The sequence below is a fragment of the Saccoglossus kowalevskii genome, chromosome 4 (genome assembly GCF_978046115.1).
Source record: "Saccoglossus kowalevskii chromosome 4, keSacKowa6.1, whole genome shotgun sequence".
Taxonomy (NCBI): Eukaryota; Metazoa; Hemichordata; class Enteropneusta; family Harrimaniidae; genus Saccoglossus; species Saccoglossus kowalevskii.
The window spans coordinates 24129048-24153921 of NC_140644.1; the positions used below are offsets into that span (position 1 = coordinate 24129048).

The 24874-nt window shown below is 35.6% G+C and overlaps 2 protein-coding genes across 2 annotated transcripts; one reads left to right on the forward strand and one right to left on the reverse strand.

The window, feature by feature from the left end:
* Positions 1 to 5942: 5942 nt before the first annotated feature.
* On the reverse strand, positions 5943 to 8022 carry LOC102807086 (uncharacterized). Its single transcript, XM_006812393.3, has 5 exons — positions 7914 to 8022; positions 7526 to 7628; positions 7025 to 7135; positions 6792 to 6927; positions 5943 to 6369 (listed from the first exon to the last, which is right to left on the reverse strand). Exons 2-5 carry the CDS (start codon positions 7601 to 7603, stop codon positions 6062 to 6064), a joined length of 633 nt encoding a protein of 210 aa, XP_006812456.2. The 5' UTR covers positions 7604 to 7628; positions 7914 to 8022; the 3' UTR covers positions 5943 to 6061.
* An 11558-nt stretch (positions 8023 to 19580) lies between these two features.
* LOC102808035 (NXPE family member 4-like) lies at positions 19581 to 22755 on the forward strand. Its single transcript, XM_006812400.2, has 4 exons — positions 19581 to 19655; positions 20189 to 21018; positions 21585 to 21634; positions 21806 to 22755. The coding sequence occupies exons 1-4, from the start codon at positions 19581 to 19583 to the stop codon at positions 22597 to 22599; spliced, it is 1749 nt and encodes a 582-aa protein (XP_006812463.1). The 3' UTR covers positions 22600 to 22755.
* The last annotated feature ends 2119 nt before the right edge of the window (positions 22756 to 24874 follow it).

Genomic DNA, 24874 nt, shown 5'->3' on the forward strand with positions numbered 1-24874 from the left:
TATTACTATTAATAGTTTAAGGATTTTGCATTATTTAGATATATCTGTCTGAGTGAGAGTACTTGATACACAGATTCACAAGTTCAATTCACAAAACAATTAAATATCAATTAACTTCTTTATAGTTCGAGTGCCTCTAAATTCCAAGTCTCGTTAAATTATAAGCTTATTTGTTCGATCCCACTATTTATCATTTCAACTCTAACAACAATCGCACTGCCACTCGACTCGTGGTATGTAAATCTTTCAATTTATTTACTTGATAAATTTGAAAGACAGGAAGACAGAAACAAATCCTATGACAACAACAAAACAGCAACATTTAACTAAACTATTGTAAAATTCAAACTGTCAGATGCATTAAAAAAATAATGAAAACCAATTAAAATCAGCAACAGTGGGGGGAAAAGATAACAAACATTTGGCTTACAATAAAAAATGTTGTATTTAATGTAATAAAATTATATTTAATGTTAGCTTGCTTACAGAGGTGTCTAAGCGTTTACTTGGTGATCATAATCTAGAAATAAAATTAAGTAGAAGTATATATATTAATCAATATTCACCTTTTCAGTAAATAATGCAGCTTATAGAACAATTGGGCAAGTAAGTTGTGCTAAAATCTATTGCGGGTTGTCCTTTTTTTACAATAACATCAATTTATTGGACATCAGCATTATACTGCTGTGAATAACTATTTTTATGTGGTCAAATATGCAGGTACTAGATGAATTAGATTTAATCAACATGTTATAGAAATAGATCCAATTGGAAAAATAAAAAGATTCTAGCGAGTTCATTGGTAGACAAAACAATTCAATTAATATGAGGTAGCATCGACAGATTTCATAATAATCATGTATCCCAATACGTAGATTCTAGATGAATTAGATTTTATCAGCAGGGTCGAAATATAACACAAAACGAAGGAGATTCGCCGACGAGGGGCATTGGTCGACAAAACACTTCAATTAATATGGAGTAGCATTGACATATTTCATAAAGAACACGTGTCTCAAAAAGTAGGTTACATGTATTAGCTCAAACAAGAGAGGGCAAGGGTTATTTTCGTTCAACGTAATTGCAATATTCTTTTGTTCGTACAACGTAAATAGAAAAAATAAATTCCGTAATTATGTAATCACAGGCTAGACGTACAGCGTAATCAATCAAATATGTTTTCGTACACTGTAAAAATGTGTTATTTTTCTCAGTACGTACAAGAATCTACAACCAAATAAAAAAAATCGTAAAAAATAATCAGTAATAATCATAAGCACATGAAAATCCATATTTCGTTAAATTTCGTAAAGATCATCAACGTTTATGTGCCAGCAACGGGGTGCATGACATAATACAATACAATGAAACATCATAGTACAAAAACGTCTCATTATAATTAGGGTTAGATTCCCGTGATCATAAAATAGTAACATAAATCGGATATTTGTTTCAACCTTTCAATGATGTTGATTGTTCCAGAAAAAAAAGAAAATTAATTACATGGAACAACATTCTGTAATGTTGGATTGCATAAATATGAGAGTAAATATAACCTTTAAATGATGTTAATTTCTCTCATAATATATTATGCCATATGAACGAATATCAAGTTTTCCATTTTTGATGATCCAGTCAGACCTAGATGACGTTAGTTAACTCTTCATATAAAGGTACTCATCGCAGCGACCTACGGACAGGGGAGAACATACTCCAAATTTACTCTGGTTTTCTCGTCAACCATTAAGTATACAACATAGAAGACACAAAAGTGTCTAGAAGAATTCGAATGACAGTAAAATGTATACTCAAGACAGCTTGTCTATAAAACACTTAACGGAATTTTTAAACCGAAGCTTTTTGAAGCTAATATTATTAATATCAAATCAAAGAAATGCGTGGCTTGGTATTATTTATATGGCTTAGAATCATTTCACATAATTATAAGTTTATTTGATTGAATTTAAGTTATTTTAACTGGATACAGGTCAATTAAATTGTAAGTAATTTAATTTAATTTAAATAAAATGATATTGAATTTTATTGTTTTGCAATTTAATTGAGTTGTACCACAGGTTCTAGTTCCGGTTTCGGTTTCACTTTCATGGCGCACATTTGGTTGCGAGCAACACTGCCCTGACTGGCAACATATGGGGGGTTCATGCTCTCGCCAAAATAACGCAAAGTATGCACGACTCTTTACAGTCTGAATGCAAGTAGTCGCTTGTTTCGCTTCTATTCATATAAGTGTTTTGGTTTACAGTTGATACCGAATTCTTGTTGAGTATTTATTACTGATTAAAAATCATCACCGCGTGTCACATATGTCACATGAATATTGTGTAAAATGTTAATGTATTTTAATTAATGTCGATTTATTTAAACTATTTTCGGTATCACTCGAAATTTCTCAGATTGTACCGTCTGATGGGCGTGACGATCCCAGATCATGACGAGGCTAAAGAAAAAGAGGTCTCCCAATTTATACTTTTTTCTTACCGCAGTATGAACATGCCGACGTGACCAGGCAGACAATTCAACCCGATTGAGCCAAAGTACACTTAATTGTTAGTATTTGTTATTGTTGGTATATTTTTGATGGTTTACAAGAGTCAAATGCTACTGTGATGAACTCTTGGTTGTACGGTTTATTGAGCGAACAAAGTGATGAAAGACACATCTGAATAGGTAGGCAAGCGCTATAAAATTATCGATTGTAGGCATAAATAAAACAAAAGTAATGGACAATCTATTCACGTAGCTCACTTGATGTTGATATATTTTGTGTTCAGCGTGAGGTGTTCTAATATGATACCAATGCTTGTTTGTTTGATCACTTAAAATCATTTGAACTGGTAGCGCAAAAACACGAATTACAAGTAGTGGAAGGTCAAAGCTAAAAAAAGGCATTTCCTTTCATTTGCCCGTAATACTTTTAATATTTATCAAATAATCCTCAAACCATTATTTTAAATAGTCGATGGGTTCTTGGTATTTAATTTTTCCAATGTATTGAAATGCGTTTTTTTCATCAATGTTTTTCAGTTTCGCTGAATCCTTCATGTGAATTTATTATGTCTGAATGAGTTGTATCCATAATAATTAATTTCATTTTCATGTACAATATGCTGCTAAGGTTTTTGTTAAGCAAGAATACCTCATGGTGGGGTAATGTTACTGGGGTTGACTATTTATTTCATATAGTTAATTGCCTGTTTTTTGAATGAAGCAATGTGTTTTTTCAAATGTTTACAAAAAAACGAAAAAACGTGGACGTACACGTGCGATGGGGGAATTAATTAAAAATATCTCCACTTCATACGTCACAGCTATTATAATTGGCTGAATGTGTATAGCAAAGAGTGACAGTTGTAACTGAATACTCAACTTTTTTATTTGGGTCATTTTTAACGAGGACATTGTCTTGAATGTTCTGTTTTGATTTAAATTGTCTAATGGTAAAAATGTATTTGCCTTTGTTAAAGAAAGATGTGTATTTGATTTTTTTAAATCCCGATTTTAGCTTTTCCGTGTGTACTATTAGATGTCAATTTCAGATTCCAGAGTGTCTCGGCAGGTAAACCTATTTAAGATTTTGGTAAAAAGATTATGTCGTCAGTAACCTAGAAAGCGTTCAACGTTGGTGGCGTGGAGTACCTGTATAAAAAGGAATTCAAACGTTGGAATGAGTGAATGCAATGTATTGAAATTTCATGTATTCACAGTTGCAGTTTTTCTCCAATGTTTTTTAATTTCGCCGAGAGTTAGGTGGCCCTCTTTAACCGCATTACCTAACTTTATTACTTTACTGTCATTCGTGGGACCGTTTATATAAGTTTGAAAGTTGGAATGACAAATATGTGTACGGATACTAATACGTTACGAATTATATATAATTTACCATACAACATACCATCAGCAAGGCCCGTAAGACTATTTTACTGATGTAATATACCATCATACTACTAATCTGTGATACCAACTTCATTTGGTCATTGGATGGAATTGTTTCTGTTCACACATATTCCGACTACTCCTTTTGGGGCTCACTTTGAACAATCACTACCGGGGACTGTGTTATTTTCTTGTTTCATTTAGATGATATGTTGTTCCATGTGTGGATCACTGGTTCTGAATAACTGTTCAATCCGAGGAAAGATTTATGATGTGTTAGTGTGTCCTCTGCAGTTGGCCAATAGCTGAAGATAGAAGGATACTGCTTGTTGATTCGTCGTAACATATTTACTGTCTGGTGATATATCAATGCATAAATTTAAAGTATAGCGCCCTCTAGTTTCAGTTGTCAATTATTGTAATATATAGTATATATACGGTATGTTGGTAATATATGTTTTTCTTATCATATATTTATTTGAGAGTCAATACCATATACACTGTGGGTATCAATATCAGCAATAGTGTCTTCAATCACCAGTGCTGCCAACTTGGCATATTACCAATTTGTAACGTGCTATAGTTTGTCTTTTTATTATTTTAAGCGAACAACAAATTAAAGCTTCGTACTATACTATTAATAATAAGAAAGTTCTCAATAGATAGTAAAGCCTCTACGTCATATTACATGTGTACTTTGGGCATAACTTGATGTGTATTAATACATCATGTGTGATAATACAATTCATCATTCTGGGACATGCGACTAACTGTTTTGTTGGCATGTAGTGTTTGCATTGATTATCATGTATTCGACCAGTGTTGTGGAGTGAAAGGATGTCCTAGACTGAAACGTCGAATCAGAACATTCCCACCAACCTCTTTTTCGGGAATCGGCTACAATGACCAAACCAGTCTATGATGTCAGTCTATTTTATATGTCTGTTCCACCAAAGTCGCCAATATAATTGATACAAACGTAATATTGGCTTATCATTAAATACGTGACCATAGTTGTAGTTCTGCGCCCGGCTAGTGATGCTGTGCGCAAAGTAAAGGGCAGAACAGAGTCAAAATACTAAGTAAATGATAATCTCCAGGATGCACGAGTATCTGTATGTTTAAATAACAGCTTGAGCCTTTATCAAGGATAATCTGTGTAAATGCATTGATGCCAGGATATAAGATTGAAAAAAGTACTGTTCAGGTAAGTGTCTTTGCTAATACCATTGCGTATGACTCACGTCACGGACTATCCATTGACTGGCAATAGACCACTAAACAACCAATGCAAACATGATCTACACTGTGATACCTTGTAACATTGTTTACTGAAGTACCGGTGACGCGTGGATCTGGGAAACTCTCGATTAGACACTTCTAAATTGGCTGAGTTCTGAAAATATTGAAGGTAGAATGACTGACAAATATATGTGTTTTGTTTACATCGATTTTGTAGCAGTTTGAGCTGGCCAGCATGTGTGCTACATACATGTGGTTTAAAAAAAATTTAACAATATTTCGATCTTTTTAACTTTTGGCGAAATTCACCCAAACTAGTATTGTCGTCTAGGGAGTTCTAATTAGTGGTATAAGCCTTACAGGGACGATGCGTCTCTCGTGATAGTAATTTCCACTGCCGTGTTGCGTGTTTATAAGTTCCTAATGTGCCCGTGATTTATGTTTGGACGCACATAAAAAAGGTATTTTTTCGTGGTCGATACCCTTTTTCGAGAGTGATTTAGTGAGCTAGCATGTGAGTTAACATATTCAATTTTTGACAATACAGTTAAATTGAACGTAAATGTAAAGTCATATAGTTTATGTCTACAAACATTTAGGCATTGGTTTGGTGAGTTGATAAAGGGTTTGATGGAATAGTTGGAATAAAAAATAGGTATTTGGTTTGCACAAATAATCATGGCATTAGTCAGACCGTATACCAATGTATGATTGACATTGATCACGCATTGCATTTACAGCCATGTATTAAAATAGTGTGTTCAATTTCATTGCCTTAAATCTGCTATAATTGTACAATATAAACATTTTATGCTGATATATTTTATTGGAACTATTAGATACTTTGAATTATACTAATGAACGAATGGATATACTACTATAATTTTGCAGGCGTGCTTATCGAGTTGATTGGTCGGGAATCGATTCAGATACTGCCGCACTGAGAGTACCCATCTGGGTGGTTCTTGCGCCACTTATCACCCGCATCCTGCAATTCCTGTGACATGGGTTCGTAGCGACACGTGCCGGCTGCCAGTTGTTTATACGGAACTAGATTTCTGGGATCGAAAATGTGAGGAGAGGAGCATTCGGGATTTAATTGAGCCTCGTAGATGCAATCCAACAGTCTCCATGTCTCTACGCACGGCACCGAATATTTCGAACGCATGCGAAAAACTGTGTCGTGGACGCACTTTTCCCGGATGGTGGCCAAATGACACGGGCCTAGAGACTCTGTAAAATCAACATAGGAACAAAGTTATTTGAAAATAAAAAAAAAATACTTAAAATATATTTCTGTGAAAATTGATTTTAATCATTTAAAATATAATTGATGCGATCCACCGCCCATTTAGAATACGTAGCATTAACTCAGCTATGGTTTAATAAAAAAAACACATAGATACACATATTGTTTGTAATAGAATGTGATATTATTCTCGGATAATAGTTACAGTGGCAATTGGTAGTTTAAACGCCGTGAATTCACGAACACCGGGAATGAATTACAATTGTTATAATGCAGTTATTTTGTACTACTGAAGATCATAACGTAATGGGTTAGATATTGAAACTAATGTACAGGAACGCAAAATATTATGATACATGACATTTGGGATATATATATATAAGTAATGAATGGTATTCACACTTACCTGAAACTTTATTGTTGCATATCCCCCATTCAGTGTAATACGTAAGAGCGTCGTCCAGCTGATCGATGTTCGCTTTAATGTCCTCGCCACCGGGTGCGCCTTCGCAGTAAATTCCATTAAGACAATCTAACTTGGTCTGAAACGTATAGCGATGAGAACATTTTGAAAGTTAGTTCAGACAAAGTAGGATTCGGTAAATTTATGGAAATAAAAAAAAACGTAATATAACTCACTTTCATAAATTTGCAATATTGCAAGCCAGTGTTTTTGTGCCAGTTGACAGGGTTGTTCATGAACTCGTTACCCACATTATCACAGTTGTTTTCCAGGTGTTCAGTACATAACTGAAATGAAATCAACAAATAATTGTATCAATTCAGATGAGTAAGTATTATTGTCATTCAGTGAAGGACGTTTATATCATCACCATTACCCACCACAATAATATGCACTAAAATAAGCACAAAATATTCAAATAGAGTATGTGCTTTGTTTATTACATTGAAATTCTGTGTGTCTTACAATTGCATTATATTACTTTCAGTTATAACTATGGCTATCGCTGCGTGCCAAACGATCAATTTTACCCTGGTAAAACTATAATTATTTTACCACCACAGTCTGTATTCCTGCTTTTCCGTTCTGTGTTTAAATGTTTTTTCGGGTTAGTTTTATATGGTTTACTTTTCAGATAAAAAAAATTACCAGTAGTCATGACAACTACTTCTACTTACCTTCTTACTTGCCTTTATACCATACATTGCGGTTACCAGTATCAAAATTGGAAGATAAACTGATCTAATAACTGCCATGGTGATGATTAATTACGACCAATTTCTGCATAATAAATGAATGAAAGGTTTATGCAGCATAGTACCATGTAAGCGAGAATAACACGATAAGTTTGACGATATTTGCAAAGCAGAAAATCTAAGATCATTGAAACGCTGATAGGTTAATCCCAAATTGTTCTAAACTTCACAATTTTTGCTATTAAAAAAAATGCTTTATTCGGAATCGGCCTGAAACCACTTGCTGGGGTTACTCATCAACAACATCGCAATAATGTAACTTTGCCGTAAAAATGCATGTTAATTAATCAACACTATACACTATACTTACATGTAAGGCTGCAAACAGATATTCACATATACTATGCAGTGAATCTAACCGAGTAGACGATTAAATTGGTTTGCAGGCTGGTTATAACAATATATCATATATACGGTACTATTCACTATGCCAATATCACGAAGGGGTGTAGGCCCCCAAAAATACTTTATCTGAGGGACGCACGTAAATTTAAAAGAATATTCCATTGACGAATATAAATTAAGTGTAATAGCTGTTTAACTATACGTGTTCGTTGGTTATATTAATAATCCTATATTTGGATCAGAATATATGTCATTCGGCAATCACTTACAATAAAAAAAATGATGGCGATTTCTAACTTACAATTTGCGTTTGCATTATATTTAAATTTAATTAAGAATTTCAGCGAGTGTATATATTTAGACTTGGTGAGTGCTATCTAAAATAGAATTGCGTAGAAGAAGAATTTCAACAATTCTATTTTTTACAAATCTGTTTAATATATATAACTAAATATCAATTGTGACATATTCAGTAAATCATACATTAGCTAGAAACTGGAGGTAAAAAGTCAGCTACAAAAAGTCAGCCAACATTTGTATCTATATGTATGTGTATTTTTATTTTATGCAATCATTATATTAAACATGTGTATTCTACTTTGCAATTATAAAAACAAAAGATAAGTAATATAATATCCATTAACAATTGTTTCCTGAATTGTAATAATTCTGAACCATCTGCTTTTCTATATCAACAGCCAATTTGGTTCATGACACTTGTATTCAATTACATTTGTATAATTTGAATACTTTTTTACCCAGTCCACTTAAACGTGTGACACATTGAGACAGTTATTTAAATGGGTAGTATTTGAGGGTATAATATAAATTCTGTCTATTTACATTTGAGCATAAGATAATTGTTGATTACAATGCAATCCAACTGTTTACAGGTTTATTTTGAAGATGCAATTTACTACTATTAGTCGGGCCAAAAACAACATGCTTTTTAAAAATGTAGAGTAGGATTGTTTTATTTTTCTATATAATTGTTCTTGGTTATAACTGTGTTTCATCTTTATATCTTGATTAGGTAATTTTATTGTAACCACACAATTTGTTTCTCTTGGCCTCAGTTTGCATCCATATCGTGAAGAGCAATTACCTGACGAGCACCTCTACGTTTATCAATATTAGCACATGAAAAGCACTCCCGGTGATCGGTTAAATATGCCGTATTCTAGTTTATTTCCATTGATGTTCCATACGGCCATGTAAACCTAAGAAATATGTAGCTTGTAGCAAAAATATAACTCTGTTAATAGCACTATTTATTCATACGCGGAGTGATACATATTGTGTGATAGTTTTTACACGCATGAAGGCCAAGGACTGAACCCCATGACCCAGCCACATTGAGGGGGTTCGCGCAAACAAAGCAAATCAATTTGAATTGCAGATTGACAGCCATGCCCCTTCTAAGGTCCTAACATTATGTCTCTTACTGAAGTATTGAATCCCAGTAAAAGGAAGTAACCGAGCGATACATTCATACATTAACACTATATTACTACATTACACAGACTGTTCTTTTAGTCAACTACAAAAAAATGGTGTCAGTCACTCTTTACAAGTCAAGCCTGAATTGTGAAGTCCTCCATTGATTTAATTCTGGATACTGTTACCACACACTTAAAATGTAATCTAAAATTGATTTTAAATCCACCAGACACGATTGACACGTGTTTTCCCACAATTTTCTATCCCACAATCCTTTGCAAAATCCAATATAAAGTTAACATATTTCTTCCCTTACATAAGACAGCTGAGAAACGTGGATTACCAGTTGAATAAAACAATTGCAGAGAAAATTATGGCGCGTGTGTGTTTCGCCGAGTAAATATGTTCGTGATATACAGTGAATTATTATTGTATCACAAGCGTGAAATTTCATCTCAAATTTGCTTCCATCAAATTTATTGGAACTCGGAATATGCAATTTTTCTACGAAATGACAAACACTGACACGAAAGTTCCGAAGGATATTGCAATGTTCCAAGGAAAGTTGATAAGAAAATGTTCATGATCAGTGTGTTACGGTGCACTCTGTAATTTGTCACATAGTAAGAAATCAGTTATACTAGGCGTATTCGTCTTTTATTTAACTTCTATTATGCATTACACAGCCCGTTCATAAAGTGGATGAAGAACAGTGACCCTGTTTATAAGTGGCTTTATATACTTCTACCAATGAGACGTAGCGAGAGCAGTTGATTTCTTAGCGGTTACATTGTTTAACAAAAGAATTATCGGTATACACCGTAGTGTATTTCCTCCATTTTACGATCACGTCAAGTTAACACATTTTACTGATGTTTTACTTTTGAAATTTGCTGGTGGTTTGTAAAAGGTCCTGTGTAAATGTATCGAGCGGGTAGAATTGTGTTGACTCGTTTTCAAAACGCCGACGGACTGGTATGTAAGATAATTATCTTAACTTCAAAAGTAAAAAGAATGCTGGAAACAATTTTACAAACCTTTGATTGCTAAAAATATAGTTAATTAGATATTGTTTGTTGATGTATTTCATGAATTATTACAAAGGTTTAAATCGTTACTTTCATTCTGAGGGTTCGTCCGATTTAGATGTCGCTTTGACTTCAAGCGATGTATTGACACTATTGTTGTTTTTTTTCTTTCTTTCTCGTTTTTTTTCTTTATTTCTCGGAATTTGAGATTTGTTGTTGTTCCAACATTAAGAAAACTGGGAAGCATTTTACTGATAAATTGTTGATACCGTTAGATTGGTTCAATGAACTTTTGAAGTCATGTAACCATGCTCAATTTCCAACCCTTGTTTTGAAATAATTGCCCGATGCCATGATAGAAGTAGTCCATCAGCTGGGTGGAGGGTAGTACTCATCACAGGGGACCAGCTGAAACCATTTCTAAAATTATCCTTGGACACTTTCTAGCATAAAAAAGTATGATAGCCATTGTCAAATAGTAGCTTTCCATAAAATTTAAGCTATTTTTTAATTAACAGATGAGAGAGCTGCGTCCAGGATAATTCTTGTCAAAGGTTGGCAAGAGGTCCTAATGATCTAGTAGTCATTGCTGCATATGGAAGAAATATCTTGAGCTAAAAATGTTTTTATTTAACCGCCAATAAAATTAGCTTAATTTTAAGGTTAATTTGCATATTAAAATGTGCAGGGAATTATGGGTAAATTATTCAAAATGGCGGCCTTTCCAGGAAGTGAAACATTTTTTGTTCAATAATGATCATTTTTCTGAAAATTTCAACTACTATTGTAAAAAGCTGTGCTGCTTGCATAGTTATATTATATTAATACAAGTTTTGCGTCGTTACAATGATTCTTCCTTTCAGTCATATTCTTCAAAATGTTACCAGATTCTTACAAGAAAAAATTGAACATGTGTTATGCGCATGTACTTTTATTATAATAAACAGACTACTCAGAACATCTAGCCACACTTCCAACAACAACAAATCTAAAGAGGTAAGTGTAGAGAAGCTAAAATGCAGAATGATACACTCTGACATATCTGTTTAAAAACTGATGAACCCTGCAAAATAAAGTGTATGTACAAACAAGCAACCTTGCTTAATTCAATAGAGAAACAAAACTGCCAAAAGGCTCATAATCAACAGAAATACCAATGCAAAATTCTGCAGTGGCAGATGCTAACATTATCAGTTGCTTGCTTCTTGTAATATCAATCATTTATATTGTCTTCATCTTCGTCTTCACTATCTTTGGCATCAAAGTATTCTTCTGAAGCCATATGTTCACATTCTATCCTACACATGTCCGTGCATTTCAATCCGGCTCTGAGACAGCAACATGATTCCAATGTGCACTTTCTTTTACAGTCACAAGAAAGAAATTCTAAAATTTCATCTGGAGCTGGACTACTATTGAGCCACTTTACAGCTATCTCGGTGCCATTGACTTCCCATCCTTGTTTATGAGGTGTGGGAATTTCAGGACATGCCACCAAGGACCTCCTCCATATAGCAGCCTGATAGTTGGCTCGTTGAACATGTAGTTTTAATGATGATTGGCATGGAGGTAACGCTTCAGGTTCCACCTTGCCACCTGTTGCACAATGCAGTTGGTATCTCAGTGAATTTACATTTCTCATCTTCTTACCATACATTTCACATACCATTTCTTCTATGCTTGCATATGTGTCATCTGCAACATTCCACCTATTTCCAATCTCCTTCAAAGCTTCAACATACTTTGGTGTTCTCAAGACCAGTTTCAAAGGTTTCAGTTTCCCTTTTCCACAGAAAGCTGAAACTGTGTCACATCCAGTGATTGCATGGAGACCAATGAGGGATTTCAGCAAATCTTTGACATTCACTTCCTTGCAGGTGCTCTTTATCTTATGAATGATTGCATCGATTTGGATTATTCGTTGTCTTGTTCCTTTGCCAACTTTCATGAACATCTTTCCTTTTATGCTACTGCTGTGGGCGAGTAACAGAATAAACACATCAGTGTCATCTGCATGGATAACAATTGGTCTCCTTGTTTGTGATGCATGCTTGGCATGTAGAATGATTCTGGTGTCTGCCTCTTCATGTGTAGATGTTAGCTCTGGAACAGGCTCTGCTCCAGTCGCACATAGTTTCAAACATGCAGTACCAGACGTTGTGAACAACACTCTATCTCCAAATTTCTCCAAGAATTCCTCTGTTTGCCATTGTGAGAACAGAAATTTAATCACTTCAGTCTTATTAGAGGAGTGTTGTAGGAAGTTATGCCACGATTTAATTGGATATCCTGGAAGTATGTTCTTATAAATTGTACCTGATGTTAAGCTTGTGCTGTTAGATCTCTTCCCTCTCTCTGCATTCTTAATAGACAATTCTTTATAGACATCAAATACTAAGTCAACTCTGTTACACGGATTGCTCATCACAATTTCAAAAATCTTTAGAGCCAAAACATGGAATGTGGCACCTGCTGGAGGCCTAAACTTCTGTAAAACAGCCATACCATCATATATACACACAGCATTCTCAGGATATCTCTCTAGTATAGGAACACCCTTCTCAAGATGATTTAAAAGCTGGGCCTTGTTAGTTTTCCTCGGCAGACTGTAGGCATCAGCCAAAGACCAAGGCAGCGGTCCAAGTGGAAAGGTGAAGACTGTTTTAAGATCAATTTTTCGGTATTGACTCAACAATGCCATTCTAGCAAACAGAGTTCGATCCAACTTCAGTGGAATTATTTTACCTTTGGTTCCCACTTTAACTCTGTGTGTTACATCTTTAAACGTTTTTAGTTTTAGCTTTCGGAGTGGAGCAAAGAATTCAACTGTAGGATCAAATGAACAACGGTTACTGATAAAATTCTTGCATGCATCCAGTCCATACCTTTTGGCATTGAGTAAGTGGTCAAGAACACTTCCTGATGCTTCAATTCCAGTGGATAAACTTGTTAACTCTCCACCTATCCATGGATTGCGTAATACTTCTTCAAGAACATCCACTACACGTTCTACAGCTTTAATATCATTCTGGATATGTGATGGGGCTAGTTCCTTGTGAACATATGTCTGTGGTTTAATGGCTAGGTGTTCTTTCAGTATCCTCTTGTGTTCACCCCGACGAGTTGCATTGAGTACCCACCTTTGTGTTGCTGAAAAGTTTACACTAAAACCAATGTATCCACCACTTGTCTTACAATCTCGATTAATAGTGTTCTCAATAGTCTTGTCTGCTTCATTCCCACCAAATGGATTTGTTTCACTCATTTGAACAGCAAACTCCCCATTCTGAAATGCATTGTGGACTGCAGTCATTGATGTTGGCAAGTCTAGCATGTCATTTAAGAATGGAATCATGTACCTTGCATAATTTTGCCTGTCATAAGCAAATGCCCATGGTATTACTTCAGCAATGCAGGCTAAATAAAGATCCCAGTCACCAGTCCGGGTAGCAAATATTAAGTTGAGAGTAAGCTCACATAATTCAAGATATGACATCCAAAACTTGATAAGATCCCCACCATTCTTCTCAATGTCATTAAGGTATACTCCAAGTAGGCCCTGCCACTTTTCTAATTCAGTGCTTCCAAGAACAGATGTATATGTCTCTTGACACATGTCCAACTTCAATTCCTCTATAACGTTGTTATACTGTTGCATGATATCATTATCTTCATCAGAAATTGAATTTTCAAATGCATCTAACAGTAACCTCATGAGAGCTTCATATGTTATGTTATGTAAACGAATAGCTCTATTGTAGTTCTTTCCAGCCAGTGTTCTGTCTAATGATCCCTCTGCAACAACACCACTCTGAATAGCAATCTCCTTAAGACCAGCATCCCCAAACCGTACACCGATGATACCAAGTAGCATCATTAACAGGTGAAACCCACCCAACATCAAGACAAGGCCATTGAATTTCTCCTTATTTTTCCAAAAGATTTCAATTGCCTTTGCATAAAATGCCAGGTCAAACACACACACAACAGCTGAGAGATTGAGTTTATCTCTAATAGCACATCCTCTGCAAAGAACTTCATATGCTGTCTTTGGATCAGTAGCTGGACTGTCAATAGTATCCAAATAGCCAATGAGGCTCTTCACCACAACAATATTATTTCTAACTGTGATATTAAATCCTGTCCAACCAGGGACAAGTAAATTAGGATGGCTTACTAATCTACGTGATGACAACCATATCAGGTACACTAATTTTTGTCTTCTGTGCTTCTCATCATCAGACTTACTATCCAAGTCCAGCACATTTTGTAATTCCCCTGGCCCAGTTCTCTTCCCTCCATGATACTCGGGGACGTCTTGCATGACCACATCTGCTGGTAACATTCTTTGTCGCTTTGGACGTGGCTCTATGTTATCATTATTATCTTGGTCTGACTCAGCTACTGATACACCTGGCTTTTTCTTCCAGATAAGAATAGAATTTACCCTATGTGAGGTCCCGCTGCCACTCAATGTAGCCTCCAGATTATCAATGTTGTCAGATACTACAAGAGCAACTTCTTGTTCTGATTCTTTGGCACAGGGGATGTTCTCAGGTATAATTACTTTACTATCTCTCTGCTTATTTATCACTTGTAGAGCATGCGCAGTGTCAAGTTCTTCAATGACATCATAGCTGACACCATGACCATGCTGGTTGATAAGTCTGACAACCTCAGTATTATTACACAATGCTTTTATCACGGATGGCAGGAGAACACTTTTGGGTGTCCTTATGGCACCTCTGGATACACTATACACAACATCCTGTGCATACGAGTTCTTTAATGTTAATACTCTGGAACTGTCTGATGCATTTATTTTGCCTGACAAGATTGTGGTATAGAATGTGTCTAACTTTGATGGGATATACAGAGAAACTTTGTCTGGTTTTAAATCTAAAGCTGATGGTGGCCATGGCAGACGTTGTGAATTTGTCAGAATGTCTTTACGAAGGATCTTGGCTGCTTTGATTATAGTTTCTTCTTCTCCACCCACAGAAGATAGTAGTTCAAGCTCTTTTTTCAACTGGAAATTTTCTTGAACTAGTGATTCAGTTTTCAGGGTACATGGGTAGACTAACACTTTCTTGATGCCCATGCTGACAAATCGCAATTCAACAAAAGTAGTAGAAACCTTACGCATTAAGTTCTTTCTTGAAGAATCACTGAAAGTCCCACCCAGCCTATTTACTTCCTCTATCATAATGCGAGTAATTTCTGTGAACTCTGCAACCTTTGGCACAGATATAAGTTCTTCACAGAAATCAATAACCTTCTCAAAAGCTGCATCATCTATTCTGTCTTTCTTGTCACTTGTGTTAGAAGGAGAATGCGATGTGCCTTGTTCTTTATATACTATTCGGACAAAATCTCTGTAGCAAGACCCATGGTACTTTGCTTCACTTGAGATGAGATCTTTTGAACATATGCCAAGAATTCGACTTGCAACCTCTACTTTCTCTGAACATTCTTTTGTGTGTATTCTTGCAGCATTTTTCACTTTTTCGTCTGCCCTAAACTCTGAACAGTCTTTCAAGTGTTCTCTTGTTCGACTTCCTTTAACATACTTCGTCTTCTGACAGAATATGCATTCGTTTGGAAGCACTGGAGAAGCAAATCGTCCATCACGACAGCTACGTCTTGTTGATGTTTCAACATACGCCGATGACGTTTGCTTTAACTTGTCCAGATCTTTCTTCATTGTAAACCTTTGACGACAGTTACGATGATATACAATCTTTGTTTCCGAAGGGTGGAAAACTATGTCCAGGAGAGGCTTGAAGCTACGAATCTGTGCTGCATTGTAAAGTGTTTTCCATGATTGTTCATCTTTAAGTTCACTAAGATTATGCATTTCATCCTGTTCTTCGCATATAATGCACATTCCTTGGTCTTGATTATTGTTAGCCATTTTCGTCATCAGAAGTAAACCTGTAATGCAAATAATGTTATTACACATGTGTAAAATTCGTAATCATTTCTGATAGAAAAGGGCTAAGTTGTGCGTTTGCCATAACACCCCTCTTTCAACATTACCTTAAAGGAGGGGTTCTGTGGTATGTTCACAAGTTACCCCTTACATTAAGTTACATCAGATATTACCAGGCCATATCAACTTTTGTCACATTTCACAAAACGTTAGGTCAAGACCTGTATACAACAAACATTTCTAATCTGTTGTAGTTCAAAATAAACTGTGAAATCAAGAAAAGTTACAGAAAATACAAGAATTGTAAACAAAAATGTTGATGAAAAAAATGGTGGCAGTGAGAGGGCTAAAAGTAAATTATTGCATATGGCCTTCATTTCTGAGAAACAAAAATCATAAAATATATACATATATACATACCAATTTAAAAAGTCAAAGTCAAAGTAAGTACACAAAGCATATTATGAACCTGCAGCCATTCATGAATCCAAGATGGCCGCAGTGATGCATACACATACCCACCCACCAACACACATATATCTCAAGTATAGAAACCTACTATTTATTTATTCATGTTGGTGATAATATAATATTCCCAGGGGTATAGATGTTTTAGTTTAACTCATTTGAACAGTAACATAAAGCTAGATACATACATCATTACTAAGAACAACAAAATATGCTGCAAGGAAAGCGTGTGATGTTTTGTTAAAATGTCAATAATTCCATGAAATATAACTTGATTGCAAATCTGATTGCAGATTTGTATTTGCTATAGTGCATCCTTACTTTTGATACGTGAAGTAATGAGAATACTTGAGATTATTTTTTTTCTAGACGTCATAACATAACAAATTTTTCGAAAAAAATACATAAAACTCGTATATTTATGATTAAATTTGACATAATTAAAGAAGAACATGACTAATATAAATTTTGACTGCAGATCTGCATTCTACATTCACATAGCTTTTATTTGATATATTACACGATGATTTTGGGTGGCGATTTTATTTTAGAAGCTTAGGAATGAGGAATGGAGTATTATATACTAATTGCCAGAATTGGTTTCCATGGCAACAACTCAAAGCTACCACTTGGACAAGGCTATCGCACAAAATGTTCATGCTTAGGGCCTATAAAAGCCATTTACAGCAATTCCAGCCGGTTCCCCGAAATGAGTACAAAATCTCATTTTTTTAGACCCAGCTGATGGACTAAAGCCCCTGCATGTACAAAACGTGGGTTATTTTACTTAGTATAATTTTTTACCGTACTTTGCTGTCATTCATTTATTCAACTTTATGTATTTTCGGTGGTAATTGCATTAATAACACTCAAATACGTGATCAGAATAAATTGAAATCGAACACAAACAAAACGTAGATTATTTTACTTGCTGTACCACGTCAGTTGCAACATATGTTCACTATTGCTTTTCTTTCCTAACATCCAGTAATAATTTGCGTATTTTGAGAGGTGTTGAGTCCATTAAGGAGACTCAAATGTGGGTGCATCAGAATAAACTCAAATTGAAAACAGAGATAAGCGTGTTTATTACATTTGGTGGACTATATTAGCTGCAGCATATGTCAAGTAGCTCTTTGGATTTAGTGGGTTAATTTTTCACAGATTATTGCAATACGAAGAACGTTTTTTTTAATATTAAATGTTGGAGTATTCAGTGGTTGGAATACGAGAGTAAATGTAGCGTAAGAATGATATTGTCCATATTTCAAACTCTGACATCACGTAGGTATGTGATAATAAAATTACGTCATAAATATGGAATTTGTGTGCCGTCGTGTATGTGTAGCGTTAAAATGAAAATGTCCATTTTTCAAATTCGCAACATCAAGAAGGCATGTAATAATACAATTACGTCATAAATATGGAATTTATGTGCCGTCGTGTGTGTGTAGCGTTAAAATGAAATTGTCTACTTTTCAAATTCACGACATCAAGAAGGCATGTAATAATAGAAATTACGTCATAAATATGGAATTTATGTGCCATCGTGTATGTGAAATTTGTTCACATGCGCATGGGTGTATTGTATCTTTCAATAAGCTAAGCTTATTTCGAATGCTTGCACTAATCTAATCACTATTACGATTTGAGATATGCAACTAATGGGTATTCAACGGAAGATTTTACAGCTCTGTATATGTTACAAAATATACAAAAATAATAATAAAATAAAAATAAAATAATATTGCACTGTGGTTTCACAAAGAAATGTTTTGAATTAACACCCACTCGAATTTCAAAAGGCGCGTCCCTGATCTGGAGTTCCACTTATGCATACAGAGCGATACAGTTCTAAATGCTCGCTGGAGTGTTTTGATTGAATATTTGATTTCTTAGCTTAATTATTAACTTCCCGCCATGTTTCGATCGAGACAAACGACGGAACACTCGCAAACAGGTACGTACATAAACGAGCCCTATACCCCGTTATAGCCAGGTATATAGGTGTATGATATCACCTATTGCAGTGTACAGATTTGTATTGTTGTATATTGCACTGTGAAATATACAACATGAACTGGTATATTGCGAGTGAGCTGTGAGCTGCAATGTGTACATACAGTGACGTCAACAAAGGTGTAGCAGTCACATGTCTATTGCATGTACGGGCCTCGCAAATATATTTCTTTTATTTTAAGACCACCAGTGATCCTAATTATGGACGTTCATTCTAAATATTCCACACTTATACAACTCTATTGGGGTCTTATATGGGGTGCCATGTCGCCCGACGGTGTGGGAATCGAATTCGGCTTTATTGCGGCGCAAGGACACGGTTACACTGGACACCAAGCGTGTAGTGGCTACGAATGTTCTTTCATGTCTAGGTTATTATGTACGTGTCGCATCATGGAAACAGACGGTATTTAGACTTTGTACCGTAGTATAACACCTATTTTCTAATCAATATAATTGCTGAAAGGGGTAATAATCCGACAACTTTTCGACGTAGTACCGCGTGGAACGTCCTTCTTCAAATGACGTCACCGCCCAAAACTTGGCTGGAAAATTGAACTTGAAATGACCCACTCTCTCAATACTTAAAATAAAGAATACAACGCGGACTTCTTTCTAACACAAAATCGTGTTTAATTTGTATTGTTTATAATTTGCACGTAGTTCCCACTGTCTTGTTTCTCTGATTCCACTCAACAAGTGGCTACCAGCGTTCACTTCGTTGGCGAAATAGAAGAGCGCCACCATGAGTCAAGGATCGTGTAAAAAGTGGGTAAAGTTCGTGCTGTTTGTGTTACTAGCAGTGTCATTGGTGTGTTTGGTAAGTTGACGTGAACATATATTAATTTATAATAACTGCATGCACGTGGTTGTGTAGTAGATACTTTGAAAAGCATTCTACCGTAATACAATTTACACGAAACAGATAATTTGGATACAATTCTGCATTTTATTTAAAGTGGAAAGCAGTAATGTTTTAGTAGTTTTTGAGTATGTTTACAGAATTGCGTTGGATGTAGCATCTTGAAAGGAACAATAAAGTATTGTTTATCATTAACTACTGTTATTTGTCACCAACATAGCAGTAATGTGCATGCATCTTGGAATTACCAAAACGTAAGCTAATTAAAACGAATACTGCACAGTGTGAAGCACAGGGAGTATCTTATATGATAAATCAGAACTCCATGTATTTATCAAAATACTTCAATTTATCGAGATTGGGTCTTCAATTCTGCGTTGTTGTTTTGGTAGCGGCAGAGTGAGATTAGGTTGACAGATCAGCGAAATGTACAAAATGTTCGTCAAATTAAACAATATATCAATGACTATGCTCCATTTTCGCCCAAACAGGTACGGGAGATAAGTATCATCGACGACAAACCTAGTATTGTGCAACAAGTTGATAAGTTTTCAACGTCAATAAATTCGCATGGCAGAGCGAAATTGATGACGAGACCAAATCAGAATTCAGAAAGTCAATCATTAATAGCCACAAACCCAGGTGAATTCGAGACGACTACCTTCTCTCTCATAACCGATGACGTCATCGACGTATACAATTTCAGTTACACTTACGAACCGGGGTATATTCCCTTCACTAGTATAAATAATACCAAAGTCGTTGTCATGGAAACCGAAGATAACATACACAAAGGTGACACGCTGCATCTCATACTCACAACCCATGATGCAACGGGGCTACCACGCATGCACGGTGGTGATATGTGGTATGTGGTAATGTACAATGACGTCCAGAAAATGCGCAGCGCCGGTCTAGTTAGGGATCAAGGTAACGGCACGTACATCGTCACGTTTTACGCCGCTTGGAAAGGCTACGCCGCATTCGACATCACCTTGGTACACCCAGCCGAATCGACCAAATGGTTACGCGAGGTGTGGTGGCCAGCTGAACAAAAGCTCAACTGGACGGGCCACTATCGCAAACAGGAAAAGACTGTCCAATCTACGTGTATTCTCGAAACTAATGCAACTGACGGGACGTTTTATAACAAATGCACATACGCAAATGAGCTCGTGCTTGGCAGCACAGCATTTTTGTGTGACAAACCTCCAGAACCTATGACATGTGACTATTTATATTCGAGTAATGTTAATTTTCTATCCATCTTGGAAGGAACGAAAAGATTTCTAAACGGAAGTGACGCCATCTTGTTTAACAAGTACGTACTACATAATACATAGCGTCTAAACATTTAATGTAATTTGTTTGATATTTTATGTTGATTGATATATTGCAATATGAGTGAACTAAACACACTGTTCTTGTAGCACACACAACTGAGTATTTTTGGATAAAATTCTATAATACTAGTACGCATGTGCACTGCTTATTTCGGTACGTACAGCAACAATCATTGCACATGCGTATTAATGTTTTCACTTTTAAACGAACGAATACTATTTAGTGTGCAACATTTTTAGTTTTTGAAATAAATTGTAATATAACTTAGTTTGTCACATACATATTAGGCAACTATATGAAGGAATATTAGTTAGTCCAATTTTCACCTTCGCCAAAGCAAAACTCAGATATATTTCAATTATTAGCATTGTCAATTCTTTTGTTTTTTCGATTGATAAATTTTCAAAATATATAGTTAGGATTTATGTTTGAAAAAACATAACGGTCAACTTGAATTTTGGGAAATGTCCTGTTTCGAGAATATGTTGACAGTATTTAAGTAAGTAAATAAGTAAACTTAATTATGGTTTTATTCCCCAATAGTAACTATACAATGGTGACGAAGACAAAGGTTGCAGCCATTGTTGTGAAAGGTAAGAGCGACTGCCACCAATCTCCTTTCGCTGAAACTTTCTGAATGGTGTTTGATTTTGTTACGTTATATATTGTGCATCAACATCCACATAGTGTTTATGACGATGGTCGAGTCAACCAGAGAATAAAAGGAAAAATGAGACTAAACAATTACACTTTCTCTATTTCAGAAAAATCTGTACAACTGCGACCGCTGCATCTGCCTGAATGCACTGATATCAATCGGGTACGACCACACCAGGTGCACGGGTACTGGATGGGCAACCAATGGAATTCCTTGATTTGTGATATGCGAGTGTGGGAGAGAGCACCACTGCAGGATATTCGAAGATGTTTGCGCAAACGGCATCTAGTGCTTTTGGGGGACTCGGTGAAGCAGTTTTTTGATGCCTTACTCGAGTTATCGGGTTTTTTAAGATCACGAAAAACTAAAACTGTTCATAGCGTTGTTGTTGAAACCGACGACACCACATTCACGTTGGCATCGCCGCCCTGGCCAATCGCCAGTACGCCGATAACGTTTGACGTCACGCGTAATGAGGTAAACGTCATAGAAGGGTTAGATACTGAGAATTGCAATTACGTCATAGTTATCAGCTCATATACGCATTTCTTACAATGGCCACGCGCCAGCTACATCGAGAGAATGAGGCTCGTTCGCGAATCGTTGCTTCGCCTCCGAGAGCGCTGTCCAGAAACAATGATTGTCATCAAAGGTACGAAACCGCGAGAACATTTCGAACCGGACTCCGAAATCCACAGCAGTGATTTCATACTTCTCGAAATGAACAAAGTTCTTAAGGAAATCTACAAAGACATGTATTTTCTTGATGTTTGGGACATGAATTTATCTTTTCCAGCGCCGAACAGATCGTCTATGCCAATTCCATTGATAAGGCAAGAAGTATCCATGTTTCTGTCTCACATTTGTGGCGCGAGTCACAGCGCCCTCCGTCGGACTTGATAGTTATCCTGTATCTCTGACCATTTCAACCGCTTGTGGCGCAATTCGGGACGATTAGGTATACGCACAGGGAGCCCAGGAACTACAATGAACTGTACACAGTCCCTATGAGCGGGGGTATTGGTTGATATCTTGTGTAAGAAATAGACAAGGGATGAAAAAAACAGACAAAAAAATGGAAAATAAAATCTGTAAAAAAGGCCAGGTTAAAGAATATTGGTTGCTCTTTTAAATTTCGCAAAAGCCATACCTATATTTTACCGATAGCTGCAACTAAAATTCTTCAACCTGGTATTTTTCATAGATTTTAATTTTCATTCTGTTCATCTGTTTTTTCCGGTTTAAAATTATGTGCTCACTGGAGCCTTTATCCTTTAGGTATTTCTTACACAAGATACCAGCCGAGACCCCCCCCCCCCCCGCTCACAGGGACTGCGTACAGTTGATTTAGTTCTTGTGCTCCCTGTGGTATAAGAGGTATTTGTGCTTACCGCCTTGATCATCCGCCGCCACATTAAAAAAAACTATTGTCAATTTGCAATATACGCGCATATTAAACTATAGTATAACTACCTATGTTATTAAATTAACAATTAACATCAGCGTAAAAAAAATAGACATAGATACCCAGACTGCATCATGAGAGCTGCTTTCTCTTGTTCAATTTCCGGGTAGCCTATATCCGTATATAATTTTGAAGTGGTTTATATTACCTGCAATCAGGCAATGACTTTTCTGTGTTTATTTTTTTTAATATATTTGTGTAGCAGGATATACCACTTGTGTGTTCATGTGCAGTTACTGGCATTGGTTATAGTGTGCGTTTTTTTTTCAATATAAACCCAATCCAGTAAACACTTGATATTTCTCCTAATTTAGTTTTTTTTATCAATTCAAAGATACGAATTCAGAGGTACCAGGATGACTTTTTTGTGTGCTTTCTGAAAATTATGTATATTCTTGTTTAAGAAATGCGAATTGATTGGAAGCGAGTTTAAGTTGGTCACATGTTAATATTCTGGATGGTTTAAGAAGTTGAAACTTGTACAGTGTAGTTAACAATTATGTATCATCAGGAAATATTTGTGTTCTATTCAAGGCATTGTCTGAGATACATACCAACACTGTGGTACAAATAAACCTCATTTTAAACGCTGTACTTCATATTATATATAATGGTATTTACACTTCTTCCAAATTTGTGACCGGCGTGTAACTTTTCAAGTTAGAGCGTCATTTGTAGTATTCCCGTTAGTGATGTATTCATATAGACAAAGACACCTCTTTTTAAGTTGACTATATAGATGGCTTTGTAACATGTACATGATGACACGCTTTGGATGATAATACATTTTACAAATTCTTTCTAAATTGAAATGATCCCCAGAAAACCTTCTACTGAGCCATATTATCATCATAAGGGCTTTTCATTGTCTACAGTTCATAACAAAATTCTGAATGGACTTCAGTGCAGGCAAGCTACAATGTCAGTATTTTTGGGAATTGTTGCAAAAACCAACTGGTTTTATTACGTTTTCTGTTTACATTAATCAGTGACAGATGTTCTGCATCTAGTACAAAATGGGGATGCATTTTATTATTTTTTCACAACAGTGGGTATAATATCATACTTTACCCATAATCCTTTGCTGAGGAATCAAGATGGTGGACTTCATAATATTTCAAAAAACTGAATATTTAGAATATGGTATATGTGATATAAAAAACGGTAAATTGAATTCTCCTATATTTGTGGAGCTCTTTCATCTGGAATTATGTTGTTTTCCAAGACTTCTTTTTTTGACAAGTGCCGAAATGACTTTTAGCGTATTTCTTAATGAGATATAGGTACACTACATGATGTAGCAATATGGTTACATACCGCTTGTTTTATCATATATTGAGGACAGGGCAAGGTTAACTGTATATGCACAAAATGTAATAACAACGCAGATTGCAATGACGCGAATTGTTACAAGGCTTTGTCACTTTTTATCATGTGATATGAATTTATAATAAAATTTAAAATAATTGCATTCGTTTTCATTTAAAACACCCTCTATGCTGTTTAGAATGTGTCTGAACACAACACGCACTTAATTGGGAACATAAATAGTTTATTTGTCCACAAAATCTCATAAATTCTTTTAATATTAGTTAACAACAAATAAAACGAAATCAATCTTTGAAATGCATCAATTTTATATGCCTTTCAAATTACTACTTTGTTTCGATGGAAGAGGGCCTTTTAATATATATGCAGTCCATGCAAGTA

What these genes read in the sequence shown, in the direction of transcription:
- LOC102807086 (XM_006812393.3), bottom strand. Translation starts at nt 7,603, where the DNA reads ATGGCAGTTATTAGATCAGTTTATCTTCCAATTTTGATACTGGTAACC. An exon ending in GTATAAAGGCAAGTAAGAAG is followed by an intron (nt 7,136 to 7,525) that starts GTAAGTAGAAGT and finishes ATTTCATTTCAG; the next exon opens with TTATGTACTGAACACCTGGA. An exon ending in AATATTGCAAATTTATGAAA is followed by an intron (nt 6,928 to 7,024) that starts GTGAGTTATATT and finishes TATACGTTTCAG; the next exon opens with ACCAAGTTAGATTGTCTTAA.
- LOC102808035 (XM_006812400.2), top strand. Translation starts at nt 19,581, where the DNA reads ATGAGTCAAGGATCGTGTAAAAAGTGGGTAAAGTTCGTGCTGTTTGTG. An exon ending in CAGTGTCATTGGTGTGTTTG is followed by an intron (nt 19,656 to 20,188) that starts GTAAGTTGACGT and finishes TCGCCCAAACAG; the next exon opens with GTACGGGAGATAAGTATCAT. An exon ending in TGCAGCCATTGTTGTGAAAG is followed by an intron (nt 21,635 to 21,805) that starts GTAAGAGCGACT and finishes TCTCTATTTCAG; the next exon opens with AAAAATCTGTACAACTGCGA.